The following is a 14,570-nucleotide window of genomic DNA, read 5'->3' as shown; positions in this document are numbered from 1 at the left end:
CCCATTAGCAAATTTAGCCCACGAATGTTTCGGCAACAAATTTGGTCCATCATCATCTCCTCAGCAAATTAGGCCCGTCAACTATTCGTCAACAAATTTGGCCCATCAACAAAATTGCCCTGCCAATCTTTTGCCATCGTTAACAATTTAGCCCATCAACGATTCGTGAAAATTTTGGCCCGTCAGAAAATTTAGGGCATTAATATTTCGCCAACAAATTTGGCCCATAAATAAATTTGGCCCATTAACGTTTCTCTATCCTTAAAATTTGGCACATCAAAGGTTCATGAAAACTTGGCCCATCAACAAATTCGGCCCACCAAGGTTTCGTCAACCAATTTGGCCCATCAAAAAATTTGGCCCAATGTTTTGCCATCGTTAACAATTTGGCCCAATTTGTGAAAACCTCGGCCGAACAACAAATTTGGCCCGTCAATGTTTGGTCAACAAATTTGGCCCACCGGCCGAGCGACACCGCAGTTCACCTCGCCGCGGCAGCGCCGCCGCTACTCCTTCCTCAGTCCTCCCCTCGAGCTGTTTCTGCCGGGGAGTCCCCCATGTCTGCAGTGCGGCGGCTTGCACCAACACTCCCCAAGCTCCGGCCCCGCCACCGCCTCGGTTCCTCCTCCTCCGGCGTCACCGCCTCCTCCTCCGCCGCCCCGACCGCCGCGTTGCTCCTCGACGACCTCCTCTCCGAAACGGGCCCCACCGTATCCGCGCTCACCCTCCTCTGTGACACGCCATCCCTCTCCGCCCGTCTGAGTGGCTTTGTTAGGATGTCTGCCACCTGTTCGTCCAAAGGAATGAACTCAACCTCAATCTTCTTCTCCTCTAGACATTCCCTGATAAAATGATGCCTTGTGTCGATATGCTTACTCCTGTCATGGAACACAGGATTCTTGCACAGAGAAATTGTTGATTTGTTATCCACCTTGAGGATGGCCATCTCCGGATTAGTGCCAGCACTTCTGCCAGCAATCGTGCCAGCCAAATGCCAAGACAAGCCGCACTAGTAGCAGCGATATATTCAGCTTCACATGAGGAAAGGGCCACCACCTTCTGCTTTTGAGACTGCCGTGCGATCGGGCTGGAACCAAGAAAGAATAGTGCTCCTGACGTGCTCTTCCGATCATCCACATCTCCCCCCAAGTCGCTGGCAGAGAATCCTAGCAAGTGCATTCCCTTTTCCTCTGATTAACCGTACCTGCTATGTAGCGCAGAATGTGCTTCACCGCCGCGAAGTGGTCATCGTGCGGGGACTCCATGAATCGGCTGACGTAGTCGACGGCGAAAGCAATATCGGACCGTGTGTGAACCAGGTACCGCAGGCTGCCGACAAGGCTGCGATACAAAGTGGCGTCGACGGCTGACCTGTCGCTGCTCTTCGTCAGCTTCAACCTGGGTTCCATCGGAACACAAGTCGAGTTGCAGTCCACCAAACCACCAACCTTGAGCAGCTTCCGTGCGTAGGCGGCCTGGTTGATGGTGATGCCGTCCTTGCATTGATGCACCTCGATGCCGAGGTAGTAGCTGAGCAATCCAAGATCGCTCATGCGAAAGAGAGAGTGCATCTCCCCCTTGAAAACCTGAATTTCTTCAGTATTCTCGCCAGTGATGACGAGGTCGTCGACGTAGACGCCGACAATTAGCCGTCGACTTCCCTCGCCGCGCGTGTATACCACGTGTTCGGTTGTGCTTCGCTTGAAGCCTAGATCATGCAGGCTGGCATCCAGCTTCGCATTCCAGGCGCGCGGGGCTTGACGAAGACCATACATAGCACGGTGCAGGCGCAGAACCTGGCTGGGATGCTTGTCGTTGGTGAAGCCGGGCGGTTGCGTCACGTAGACTCTGTTCCTCCTTCTCCGGCGTCGCCACCTCCTCCGCCCCGACCACCACGTCGCTCCTCGATGACCTCCTCTTCGGAACGGGCCCCACCGCGTGTTAGAAACAAAGGCACAAACGAGACACGAATTTAACGTGGAAAACCCTTGCGGAAAAAACCACGGGCGCTAACCGGCAATAATCACTATGAGGATATGATTACAATGCAGGGGAAACAATGAGAACTCTGCTCTTCCCGTGCAAACTACAAGAGTATATATAAGGGGAAAATCTAAGAGTCCTAGTAGGATTAGGCGAAAGAATCCTATTAGGAAACTAATTCGACTCCTAGTAGGAAACAACTGGGAGAAACTTCTTAGGAAACTAATCCGGATATAATTCCAGTTACAATTCGGATCACATATTTAACAATCTCCACCTTGAGACGAATTTCCTCTTGTAGCATCAAAAATCATCAATCACCAATATACACCTCACAGGTCAAATTTATTGCGCGCCAAATAGTCTCTTGGACTATACCGTAACACCAACCAAGCTTGAGCAAAGCTCAAACTTAGTGGCAGGAACTGACTTTGTCATCATGTCAGCTGGATTATCATGAGTACTTATCTTGCATACCTTAACATCACCATCAGCAATAGCACCTCAAATAAAGTGATATCTGACATCAATGTGCTTAGTTCTCTCATGAAACATCTGATCCTTTGTAAGGCAAATTGCACTTTGACTGTCACAAAATATATTTATGCAAGACGTAATTCCACAAAGCTCAGTATACAAGCCTCTGATCCAAATAGCTTCTTTGCAAGCTTCAGAAATAGCCATGTACTCTGCTTCAGTAGTAGATAAGGCAACAGTTGCTTGCAAACTTGCCTTCCAACTAACAGCACAGCCTCCAATAGTGAAAACATAACCTGTAAGCGATCTTCTCCTATCCAAATCTCCAGCAAAATCTGAATCCACATAACCAACAAGTCCATCTCTAGACGTTCCAAACTGCAAACGCGCATTAGAAGTACCACGCAGATATCTGAAAATCCATTGAACTGCTTTCCAATGCTCTTTGCCAGGATTAGCCATGTATCTACTGACAACACTCAATGCATGTGATAAGTCAGGACGCGAACATACCATGGCATACATAAGTGAACCAACTGCTCTTGAATATGGAACTCCGGACATGTACTCAATATCAACTTCTGATTGTGGACAAAAATCTGAAGATAATCTGAAATGTGCAGCTAAAGGAGTGCTTACTGGTTTTGCATCATGCATATTGAAGCGACGAAGGACCTTTTCAATATAACCTTTCTGGCTAAGATACAACTTGCCATACCGTCTTTCTCTGGTAATTTCCATACCGAGGATTTTCTTTGCTGCACCTAAATCCTTCATCTCAAACTCACTGCTCAGTTGTGCCTTCAATTTTGCTATATCTGATTTGTCTTTTGCAGCAATCAACATATCATCAACATAAAGAAGCAGATATATAATTGAACCATTAACCTCTTTAAGATAAACACAACTAACAAATTGTGATCTTTTGAAATTCTGAGAAAGCATGAAAGAGTCAAATCTCTTGTACCATTGCCGAGGTGATTGTTTCAACCCGTAAAGGGACTTATCCAACCTACAGACAAGGTTTTCTTTACCAGGAACAACAAAACCTTCCGGTTGCTCCATATAGATGTCTTCTTCTAACTCCCCATGTAAAAATGCAGTTTTCACATCTAATTGCTCTAGTTCATAATCATGTATTGCAACGATACCAAGTAAAGTGCGAATTGAACTATGCTTCACAACTGGGGAAAACACATCATTGAAATCAATACCTAGAATTTGGCTATATCCTTTAGCAACTAACCTTGCTTTATATCTTGTCCCATCAGTTGGAGATATACCTTCCTTTCTTTTGAAAATCCACTTGCAACAATCGGAAATATCATGTCCACCTCTCTTGCAGTATTTGCATGACTTATACCTGCCTCTGGATTTTGATCTCCCGTGGTAGCCACTAGAACTTTTGTCTCTTGATTTGTTGTCTGTGTTCTTCTCTGGTTGTCTGCCCCGAACAACCAAGCTTTCTGGTTGTGAGTTAGATCCTTCAGAAGGTACCATCTTCTTCATCTTTTCTTTGGCATGCAAAGCATCATAAACTTCTTGCAAAGTTAGAGTATCACGACTATACAAGATAGTATCTCTGAAATTTGCATATGAGCTAGGCAATGAGCACAACAGAATAAGGCCTAAATCCTCTTCATCATACTTTATCTCCATGGACTCAAGGTCAGCAACAATTTCCTTGAAAGTGGAGAGATGATCCATCACAGACTCATCATCTTGCAACTTGTGCAGAAATAACTTTTGCTTCAAGTGCATCTTGCTGGTTAGATCCTTTGTCATGCATATCTGTTCCAGCTTCAACCACAGCGCGGCAGCTGTCTTCTCCTTAAGCACTTCCTGCAAAATATTATTGGATAGATGAAGATAGATATATGCCATAGCCTTACGGTCTCTCTTCTTCTCATCGTCGGACCAATCATTTGTCCTTTTGTTGTTGAATCCATCAAGCGCATCATCCAGATCTTGCTGTGCAAGAATTGCACGCAATCTTCACTTGCCACAATGAGAATCTTGTGTCTCGGTCCAAAAGAGGTAGATCATACTTTAAACTCGCCATTGGGAATAAATCCTGAATCTGTTGGTATTAATATGTTGAACCCAAGCAGATACGCGAAACTCCAGTGCTTGGAACGATGCACAATAGTTGATCTGACAACTTTTGGGTACACAAGATCGGGTAAATGTAGCAATTAAATCTGGAAAGAAAAACGATACTGTTACTGTAGCTGTACGCTAGCTGCTACAGTAGCGCGGATTGGACGGCACGATCTGATGGCTTGTCCTTGGAACGATCAATTTTTCTCCTGCATGCGTGCGTCTGCTCCTTTCTTTTTCTTCTGTGCGGACGCGACGTCGAGTCGGAGTCGCCGCCGACTCCAACCTGATCTCGACGGAACGGCGATTCTGTAGATCACTGGAAAAAGCCCGGTCAGCGGCAGCAACGTAGCGTAGATTAATCTTCGCGGCTCTGATACCAGTTGTTAGAAACAAAGGCACAAACGAGACACGAATTTAACGTGGAAAACCCTTGCGGGAAAAACCACGGGCGCTAACCGGCAATAATCACTATGAGGATATGATTACAATGCAGGGGAAACAATGAGAACTCTGCTCTTCCCGTGCAAACTACAAGAGTATATATAAGGGGAAAATCTAAGAGTCCTAGTAGGATTAGGCGAAAGAATCCTATTAGGAAACTAATCCGACTCCTAGTAGGAAACAACTGGGAGAAACCTACTAGGAAACTAATCCGGATATAATTCCAGTTACAATTCGGATCACATATTTAACACCGCGTCCGCCCGCACCATCCTCCGCGAAACGCCCTCCCTCTCCGCCACGCTCTACTCTCTCCTCGCGGCGCCCACCCATGCCCTCGCGCCCGCCTTACTCGAGCTCCTCCTCTCCCTGCCCTGATAGAATCAGCCCAAGAAGACAAGAAAAAAACTCTCTTTCTATCACACACAAGAATGGCGGGAGGTTGAAGATGAACAGTGGAATTTCAGCGACGAACGCCGCGGAGCCGATGCTCCTATATCTTGGCTTTAATTTATTACTAACAATGACTGGAACTTCCAACGCACACTGAAGGAGTACATGGCCCTTTTATAGGCTGGCGCACAGCAGGAGCTAGCATCCATGCTGGCGGTTACGCCACGTTCCGCAGAGCTTGCTCAGCCATTACCTGAGCCAATGCTCAAGCTGATCATGGCTGCTTCCTCCGCAAGAACCGATGCCACGACGCCACGCACTCGGACGACTCGATCAACAAGCTTAATACATGCACGCTACAGCCACCATGCAACACATGCATGCAGCCACCGTGCAACAACCATGCGTTCAGCCTGCAGCTAGACCCGGACGGCAACGCTCCTGACCCGAGCTGGAGCAAATGCCGAGCTAACTACGACGCGTCGCGGCCGCGACACACACGACGCGACACACAGACTCAGAACACACCCACACGCGCACGGCGCGACGCACACGCACGGGACACTCTCCGTGGCCTGTTTATTCCTAACATGCCCGCCCGCCGCCGTCCGCGCCGCTCTTGTCCGCGCTCCTGTCGAAGCTCCTCGTGCGCCTCCCTTCCCCCGAGCCAGCCGCGCAGTTCCTCGGTGCCTCTCCCGCCACGGGCTCCCCTGCGCCGGATGCCTTCGCGTTCAACTCCGTCCTCGCGACGCTCGCTCGCGCCCGAGACGTCCCCGGCATGGCACAAGTCTAGGCCTCGATGCAGACCTTCTCCGTCCGGCCCGACGTCGTCACCTACGGCAGTCTCGTCAACGGCCTCTGCAAGGCTAGCCGTGTTGGTGACGCGCTCAGGGTGCTCGACGGAATGTCTCGCCAGGATTCAGAGATACACGAGCCATATAAACTTCAACATTGGGAAGTGCCTACATCGTGATTAAGTCCATACAATCTCATTAACTTTATCGATATTTAGGTTAGTCTAGTTGAAAGGAGAGTCCTATTCTTGTATATATCTATCTGAGACTCTGACAGCATTACTTAAGAACGAATTTGGTCCACTGTATTCCAATAACGATTTCAGCCCACCGCTGAATTAGGTTCACTTAACATCCATAAAATGATTCCGCCCACAGTTAAATTGGCCTGTACAAATTAGGCCCAATTAATTCAATTAGCAAATTCAGCCCATTAGCAATGTTGGGCCCAATTGGTCCATAAATTTGGCCCACATAATCCGTGATAAATTTGGCCCACCCATAAATTTGGCCTATATAATTCGTTGACAATTTGGCCCACCGATAAATTTGGCCCGTATAATTCGTTGCCAATTTGGCCCACTGTTGAATTTGGCCCACTCACGCCTAATTGGTCCATAAAGTCGGTCCGTATAATCCGTGAAGAATTTGGCCCATAAATTCGCCCTCTATAATTCGTTAACAATTTGGCCCATCACTTAACAAATTCAGCCCAGCAACGATTTTTTATTTTTAGGAGGATCGTTTACTTTTAACTACTGAAGTCAAATAATCCTCGATTAAATTGGAGAAACGAATTCGGCCCGTTTAATTTTACGCAAAATGAATTCTGCCCACTATGCTAACAAACGAAATATATAATTCATTAACAATTTGGCCCATCAACGTCTCGCCATCATTAATAATTTAGCCCATCAACGATTTGTGAAAATTTTAGCCCATCAGAAAATTTAGCCCACTAATATTTCGGCAGCAAATTTAGCCCATCCACAAAATTGGCCCACGAACCTTTTGCCATCGTTAACAATTTAGCCCATCAACGATTTCTAAAAATTTTGGCCCATCGGAAAATTTAGCCTACTAATATTTCGGCAATAAATTTAGCCCATCAACAAACCTTTCGCTATCGTTGGCCCATCGGGAAATTTAGCCCACTAATATTTCGGCAGCAAATTTAGCCCATCAACAAAATTAGCCCACGAACCTTTTGCCATCGTTAACAATTTAGCACATCAAAGATTCGTAAAAATTTTGGCCCATCAACGTTTCGTGAAAACTCGGCCGATCAACGAATTTGGCCCGTCAGCGTTTGGTCAACAAATTTGGCCCACCGGCCAGCCGGCCGAGCGACACCGCAGTTCACCTCGCCGCGGCGCCGCCGCCGCTAGTCCATTCCTCCGTCCTCCCCTCCGAGCAGTTTCTTCCGGGGGTCCACCATGTCTGCAGCGCGGCGGCTCGCACCCACGCTCCCCAAGCTCCGGCCCCGCCGCCGCCTATGCTCCTCCTCCTCCGCCGTCGCCGCCGGCTCCTCCGCTGCCCCGACCGCCGCGTCGCTCCTCGACGACCTCCTCTCCGGAACGGGCCCCACCGCATCCGCGCTCACCCTCCTCCGCGACACGCCCTCCCTCTCCGCTGCGCTGTACTCTCTCCTCGCGGCGCCAGCCCACGCCCTCACACCCGCCTCGCTCGCGCTCCTCCTCTCCCTGCCCTCCCGCCACCGCCTCCCGCCGCCCTCCGCGCCGCTCCTGTCCGCGCTCCTGTCGAAGCTCCTCGCGCGCTTTCCTTCCCCCGAGCCAGCCGCGCGGCTCCTCGGTGCCTCCCTCGCCGCGGGCGCCCCCGCGCCGGATGTCTTCGCGTTCAACTCCGTCCTCGCGGCGCTCGCTCGCGCCCGAGATGTCCCCGGCATGGCACAAGTCTACGCCTCGATGCAGACCTCCTCCGTCCGGCCCGACGTCGTCACCTACAGCATTATCGTCAACGGCCTCTGCAAGGCTGGCCGCGTTGGTGACGCGCTCAGGATGCTCGACGGCATGTCTCGCCAGGATTCAGATATCCGGCCAGATGTCGTGACTTTGAACACTGTTGTAGATGGTTTGTGCAAGAGTGGCCAGGTCCAGGAGGCTGTCGCGTTTGTGGAGCAGCGGATGAGAAGCGTGCATGGGTGTCCTCCTAACACGGTCACTTACAACTGCTTGATTGATGCATTCTGCCGTGTGGGGAATGTTTCAATGGCCTATGAGTTGGTAGGGAGGATGGAGAATAAGGGTGTGGCACAAAACATTGTCACCCTGAACACAATTGTCGGTGGCTTGTGCCGGGCTGGGAGAGCTGGAGCTGCACTCGAGTTCTTCAGGGAGAAAAGAACTGTGTGGACAGAAGCCAAGGGAAATGCAGTGACTTACAGCACTTTGGTTGGGGCTTTCCTCCACTCCAACAATATTGGCATGGCCATGGCATTGTTCCATGAGATGATGACTGAAGGGCATTCACCAGATGCAATCATGTATTTCACTATGATATCAGGATTGACACAAGCAGGACGTCTGGAGGATGCTTGCTCTATGGCTTCCTCATTGAAGAAAGCAGGCTTTAAGCTGGATGCAAAGGCATACAACATTTTGATTGCTGGATTTTGCAGGAAGAAGAGGTTGCATGAGGCTTATGAACTTCTTCAGGAAATGAAGGAGGTTGGTCTTCAGCCAGATGTCTGCACCTACAATACTTTGTTGTCTGGTTCATGCAAGGCAGGGGATTTCACAGCTGTGGATGAATTATTGGGAAAGATGATCGATGATGGTTGTCAGCCTTCTGTGGTAACTTTTGGTACACTTGTACATGGATATTGCAAAGCTGGTAAAATTGATGAGGCATTGAGGATTTTAAGGTCTATGGATGAATCTGGTATTCATCCCAGCACCGTGATATACAATACTCTCATTGACTTCCTCGGCAAGAGCGGAGATGCTGATTTAGCCATTCAGCTGTTTGATGAGATGAAGGAGAAGCATGTGCCTGCAAATGTAACAACCTTTAATGCACTGTTGAAGGGACTTCGTGATAAGAACATGCCCGAAAAGGCTTTTGAACTTATGGACCAGATGAGGGAAGAGAGGTGCTTTCCTGATTATGTGACCGTGGATGTTCTCATGGAATGGTTGCCTGTCATTGGTGAAACAGAACGGTTGAAGCGTTTCATGCAGCAAAGTGAGCATACTGCAGCCAAAAGGGGAGTTCGTGACAGAATCTCAGCTCAGTAGGCACTGTGAAATGTGTCATGCTACTCAGAATGGAGGGGAAGCATGACTTTTTCTTCAGATAATTCATATCAAGGTCTTATTAATAAATTCCTTGCACTGCCCATATCCCCATTTCATATTTGAAGTAAATACATGTGGAGCCGGAGGCGCTGTGATTATAACATTCAATGAAAAAAAGATACATATGCAGATCGCCAGTTATCCAAAGTTGTTGAAATGTACTTTGTTGCAGTTTAACTGAACTAAGAAATGAATTTATTGTGGCAGGTGACCTGGCTAAGGGGTGCATTTTTTCATGAAGGACAATTGATCCAGGAACAATGCATTTAATCAGCTAATTTTATCTGCCTTGGTACTCTGGTGAGTTGTCATAGAAAACATATTAACTGAAGCGTATCGACCCTTGCCTTTGAAGAAATTATGTGCTTATAAATTCTCTGGCCATTGACCAGGGAAGGACAAGGACTTCTGAAATATGACGTGATCCTTGAGTTTTCTTCACTGGAAATGTATTGACTTAAATATTTAAGTAGATTGCATTTTCCTCTAGGCAGATTGTGTTAATTTTCTCTTTGCATCAGGTTTAGGTGAAATTTTCACTTCGCACAAGGGTTTGGGTTCCCTTAACGCCAGCCGAACCATTTAGGCCTGAACAAGTACACCTATTGCTCTAATGCTCTCCATGCTGGCATGCCAGTCCACATTGCTTGTGATATTTAGCGAATAGTCTGTTTTGCATGTTGTGGTTGAGTTGGCATAGAGTGTTATTGAGCCCACAGGCCCTTTCCTCTTGGATTGACTTGTCCCTTTCATCAATTTGGTGCTGATCTCTGCTTGCCACAGAGCTACAAGGCAACAACTGCCAAGGCATGATCTCTGTGGCTGAGGATGGTGAGTGGTCGAGCTGGTTTTGTGAGACAGTGGCTAGACGGAGTTTTACCTGTTCATGCAAAGAAAGTTGAATTCTAGATTTTGGAATTAGGATTCATAGAGAACAATTATTTTTTTTATTTTAGATTTTAGGCTGTAGTCAATTTCTTGATTTTGATTTATGTTTATCTAGTTTGGTGAATCTGACCAATTTCCGGAGCCAGTCAGGAATTAAAATTGATTTGTTTAGATTGAAATACTTGGAGATGTCAGAGGATATTTGTAATCATCTGGAAACAACCTGTTTTGGGTAGAAATGAGTTAGCAGAACTGGAAACATGTTTGCATGACCAGCTCTATCACCTTCTGTCATTCTGCATGTAAGGAGATTCAGGAGAAAGAGAGGCGGTGACGAACAGACAAGAAGCAGATTTGACCCTTCGACTGAACAGTAATGATTGAAGGGTACCACCGTGGACCGGTATGCCAGCATGGTGGGCTAGTGTGGAGGCTATGGTGATTGCTTGGCTTTTTTATGGAAAAAGACAAACGACATATTTGCAAACAGAAAATTATTTATAAACAAAATTTTTATATACGGATTCTTAGCAATCTAAAAGCCAAGGCCGGAAAATAAACTTCGATGAAAAAACCCGAAAATCAACTCCAAATTTAAGGTTGAAATTCAAATTTTAGCTTATAAGCATAAATAGAAGCGAAAAGATAGACACATGTACTGTTTGTACTTAGACTTGAATAGGATGGTGTTAGGTGAAAAAAATAGATTAGCCGTGCTGCAAAGTGAATGTTTTCACTTTTCAGTAAAAACCAGTGCAAAATGAAACTTACATAATTTACTTTTAATATTTCAATGTAATCACAATTTGTTTAGCTATGTTGCTTCAGATATGGAAAGCTATTACTTTGCACTACTGTGTACTTCATCCGTCCTAAATAAATTCATTTTTCAGTTTTGGATATAATGTTTGACTCTTCGTTTTATTTGAATTTTTTTGCGATTAATATTTTTATTGTTATTAGCTGATGAATAGTATTTTACGTGTGACTATTTTTTAAAAGTTCTAGGAATTTTTAAATAAGACGGATGGTCAAATATTGGTCACAGAAATTAAAAATTAAAGTTTTTTTGGGACGAAGGTAGTATTAGACAAGATATTGCTGGCAACTTGAAGATGCTTTCTCTTGGACACTTGCGATGAAAAACATATGGCCTAATTTTGCACAATCGTATGATTAGAGTTTGGCGAGATTGCTGCTTTTTTTGTCTCTCTCACATATCCACCCTCTGTCAGCCTTATACCATCCTTACTTGACAATTTTACAGGGCCCTGTGACTTCCTGATCAATAAGTTGAATGCAGTGAAGAAAAGGGTACAAATCTGTGTTAAAAAATGGCTTCACAATTACAGCTCTATAACGCGTGCTCTATGGCTCATCATCACCAAAGTAAATTTGGATTTGCATCAACCTTTTCAGTTTAAAGCTTTTATTGATGGAAAATGTGTTTTTAAACAAGATTAAATTTCTGTAGTTGTACCAAGATGATTTGTAGTTCATCATTGACTGGCAACTAGATGGTCTGAACAATGCTAAAATTTTAGCTTCCAATAATGTTAGGTCTACTTTAAGACATCTGAAAGAGTAATTGCCGTACAATCATGAAACTGAAGGAAGCAATCAAGAAAAGATTCATTTTATTTAATCTCCAAAGGGTGACTTTTACAGTGCAGTGTTGTGTTGTCTAAGTATATATATACTTCTGGTACAAGCAACAATTTGTAGAAAGTGAAGTACCGTAAACAAAGACTCACGTGAACATCTTCTCACTTGGAAGAATGAATTATTATCCTTAGCCTAGTAAATGTCAAAAGCATAACCGCCTTGTGCTTAATATCAACTCATCTGCCAGAAAGGTCTGCTTGCTTGGAGCAACATTTGCATGTTGTGAAGAGACTGTTTTTAAGTAATTGAATACTGTATCTTATGTTCAGGTGCACAAAACGCAGACAGTAACATGCAGCTGTAGAGTGAAGTCCAGTGAAGCAGTAATATTTCAACATGGGAGGCTGGCGGTGGTACACTTCTATAGTTCTATGTATATATTGAATTGATGACAGCCATGCACGACTTGCTCCTGCCCTGTGTTTCTGCCATTACTACAAAGTCATCAGCTACTAACCATCAGTTACCAAGCGTGTATGGAAGACAACAGAAGCCAAACTGGCATGATTTTGGCATCCTGTTTCCCTCGTCGGTGCTGAAGCAATCTCATGGTCAGGGAGGTGTGCATGTTTTATCCCTCAGAATCATGAAATCCCATAAATGAAGAGAGATTGGGCAGCATTAATTAATTGCGGACTTTTCTGTATTACTTGTTCCGCGGGGAGGTGACAATTTGGCAATGGAATGCGTCCATCCTGGAAATGAAGCTGGAATGAGACGGTCAACTGTAACAACGACAGAGTCTCATCCAGGATATTTTTCACTGTGCAGAGCTGCTTGATTGCTACTGTGTACTCCAGTATCTCCCTGTAGAAAAATGCTTCAGGGTGGGCAGCATCTATCTTGACCCTATGGGCTTTGGCTTGTTTGCGAGTTTTGGAGGGAAATGGTCGAGGAAAATTGTTGCTGTGCCTGCGACCTAGTGCTACTTATCGCCAAGTCAAATTGTCCAGCCATGCAGCACTGGGAAAATTCATGGCCCATCACGCAGGCAGGAAGGCAGAGATCGAGTTGTACAAGTCACAATCTCCTCTTTGTCTGAAGTGGTCATAGGTTTGCTTTATGCCTTAAACGTGTCACAAGGGGCCATTGTCAGGTCAAATATCATCCACGTACACAGTAATTATCACTACTGTGATTTTTTTTCGTGTATAATTAGGGTTTGAAAACCAGTGTTAAGTGATGATTAACTGACATGTATGCATTGTCAGATTTCGTGCTCCTCTCGAACTCTGGCAAGTTTCAAAAATAAACAACACAACATTATTTTGTCAAACCAAGCTAGCTGGTGCGCATCTTATTACACGTAAGAAACAGGGAAAATGGCGAACCTGGTAACCAACTTTTGAGTACTTTCTTGGAAATCAGCATGGGATTTTGACTTTGCCTGATCACCGGGGCGCAAAGAAATTCCACCCAAAGGACAAGCGTGCGTGCTGCTTGAATGCAAATTGAGAACTATAAAAATTCCAAGTTTTTGACCAGTTTGAACGGATACCAAACGGCGCAAAGATCCGAGTACACATGACCTAATTTAAGTACGGACTAATTAAATCCCGTGGAATTCTCAAAGTCAAACTAATTAAACCCCCCAAAACTGCCTTGCCTCTCAAGGCATATACACTCACCTGGTCAGAACACATCTTCTTCCCCTTGTTAATTCCTCTCCAAGAACCATGTACTTTATACTATACACACATAAATACTACTTCAAACTATATATAATGTTAGTCCAATTAATTAATCAATTACCCACATTCCAATAAAAAAAACTATATCAGCCATCTTCTTGACTAAACTGGCTGCCAATTTCCACTCAACATGCAGCTAGCTAGCCATGCAAACCTGATCCTGCCGGTCAAATTAAGCGACGCGCATCCACGTTTGACGTCGCACGCATCAAGAGCTAGCCACGATCCCGACGAGGGGTGGCGTCCGTCCGTCCGGCTGCTCAAAGGGAAACAAATCCGGAGCCGCGCGCGATCGAATCGAATCGAATCGGTCGAGTTGAATTTTTCGCGTGCCACGTTTGTTCGATCGATCGAAATGGGCTCACCGGGACGGTGCAAACGCATGCAAAAGGCAGGCAGGCAGGCAGCGCGTCGTTGGTGGTGCGAGCAAGCTAGCGTTTCGATGCGACTTTTCAGAGCGAGAACGCGACGGGGAATTGATTGAAGCTGGCTAGCCAGAAAACCAGGTCGCCGCACGTAACCCGCCATGCAGCTTCCCCCCCCCCCCCCCTCAAATCAAATGCCCAGCTCTCGCCGCCTCTCTCTTCTCCCTCCCTCGCATTATATATATAGGCGTCGACGCGACACCGTTCCATCGCTAGCTTTTGTGTCGCATTGCTGCAAGAAACAGCAGCCAGATCGCCCGAAGAGAAGAGAGGAAGAGCTAAGCTAGGCTAAGCTAAGCGGAGAGGATCGATGAGGAGGAGGCAAATGGCGGCGTGGCCGGCGGTGCTCGCCGTGGCGGCGGCGCTGGTGGTGCTGTCCGTGGTCTGCACGAC

At 46.2% G+C, this 14,570-nt stretch overlaps 1 protein-coding gene across 6 annotated transcripts; it reads left to right on the top strand.

Annotated features, from left to right (window-relative positions):
- Positions 1-7,627: 7,627 nt before the first annotated feature.
- LOC102718749 (pentatricopeptide repeat-containing protein At3g61520, mitochondrial-like) lies at positions 7,628-13,312 on the top strand. Of its 6 annotated transcripts, XM_040524789.1 has the most exons (4): positions 7,628-9,521; positions 9,716-9,808; positions 11,664-11,785; positions 12,331-13,312. In XM_040524789.1, exon 1 carries the CDS (start codon positions 7,628-7,630, stop codon positions 9,446-9,448), a length of 1,821 nt encoding a protein of 606 aa, XP_040380723.1. In that variant the 3' UTR covers positions 9,449-9,521; positions 9,716-9,808; positions 11,664-11,785; positions 12,331-13,312. The 6 variants fall into 6 exon arrangements, with proteins under 6 accessions (XP_040380723.1, XP_040380724.1, XP_040380722.1 ...); XM_040524790.1 differs by lacking the exon at positions 11,664-11,785; XM_040524788.1 differs by lacking the exon at positions 12,331-13,312 and having other exon boundaries at positions 11,664-12,008.
- The last annotated feature ends 1,258 nt before the right edge of the window (positions 13,313-14,570 follow it).

The sequence above is a fragment of the Oryza brachyantha genome, chromosome 6, assembly GCF_000231095.2.
Source record: "Oryza brachyantha chromosome 6, ObraRS2, whole genome shotgun sequence".
In the NCBI taxonomy this organism is placed as follows: Eukaryota; Viridiplantae; Streptophyta; class Magnoliopsida; order Poales; family Poaceae; genus Oryza; species Oryza brachyantha.
This window is presented reverse-complemented; position numbering and strand designations above follow the sequence as displayed.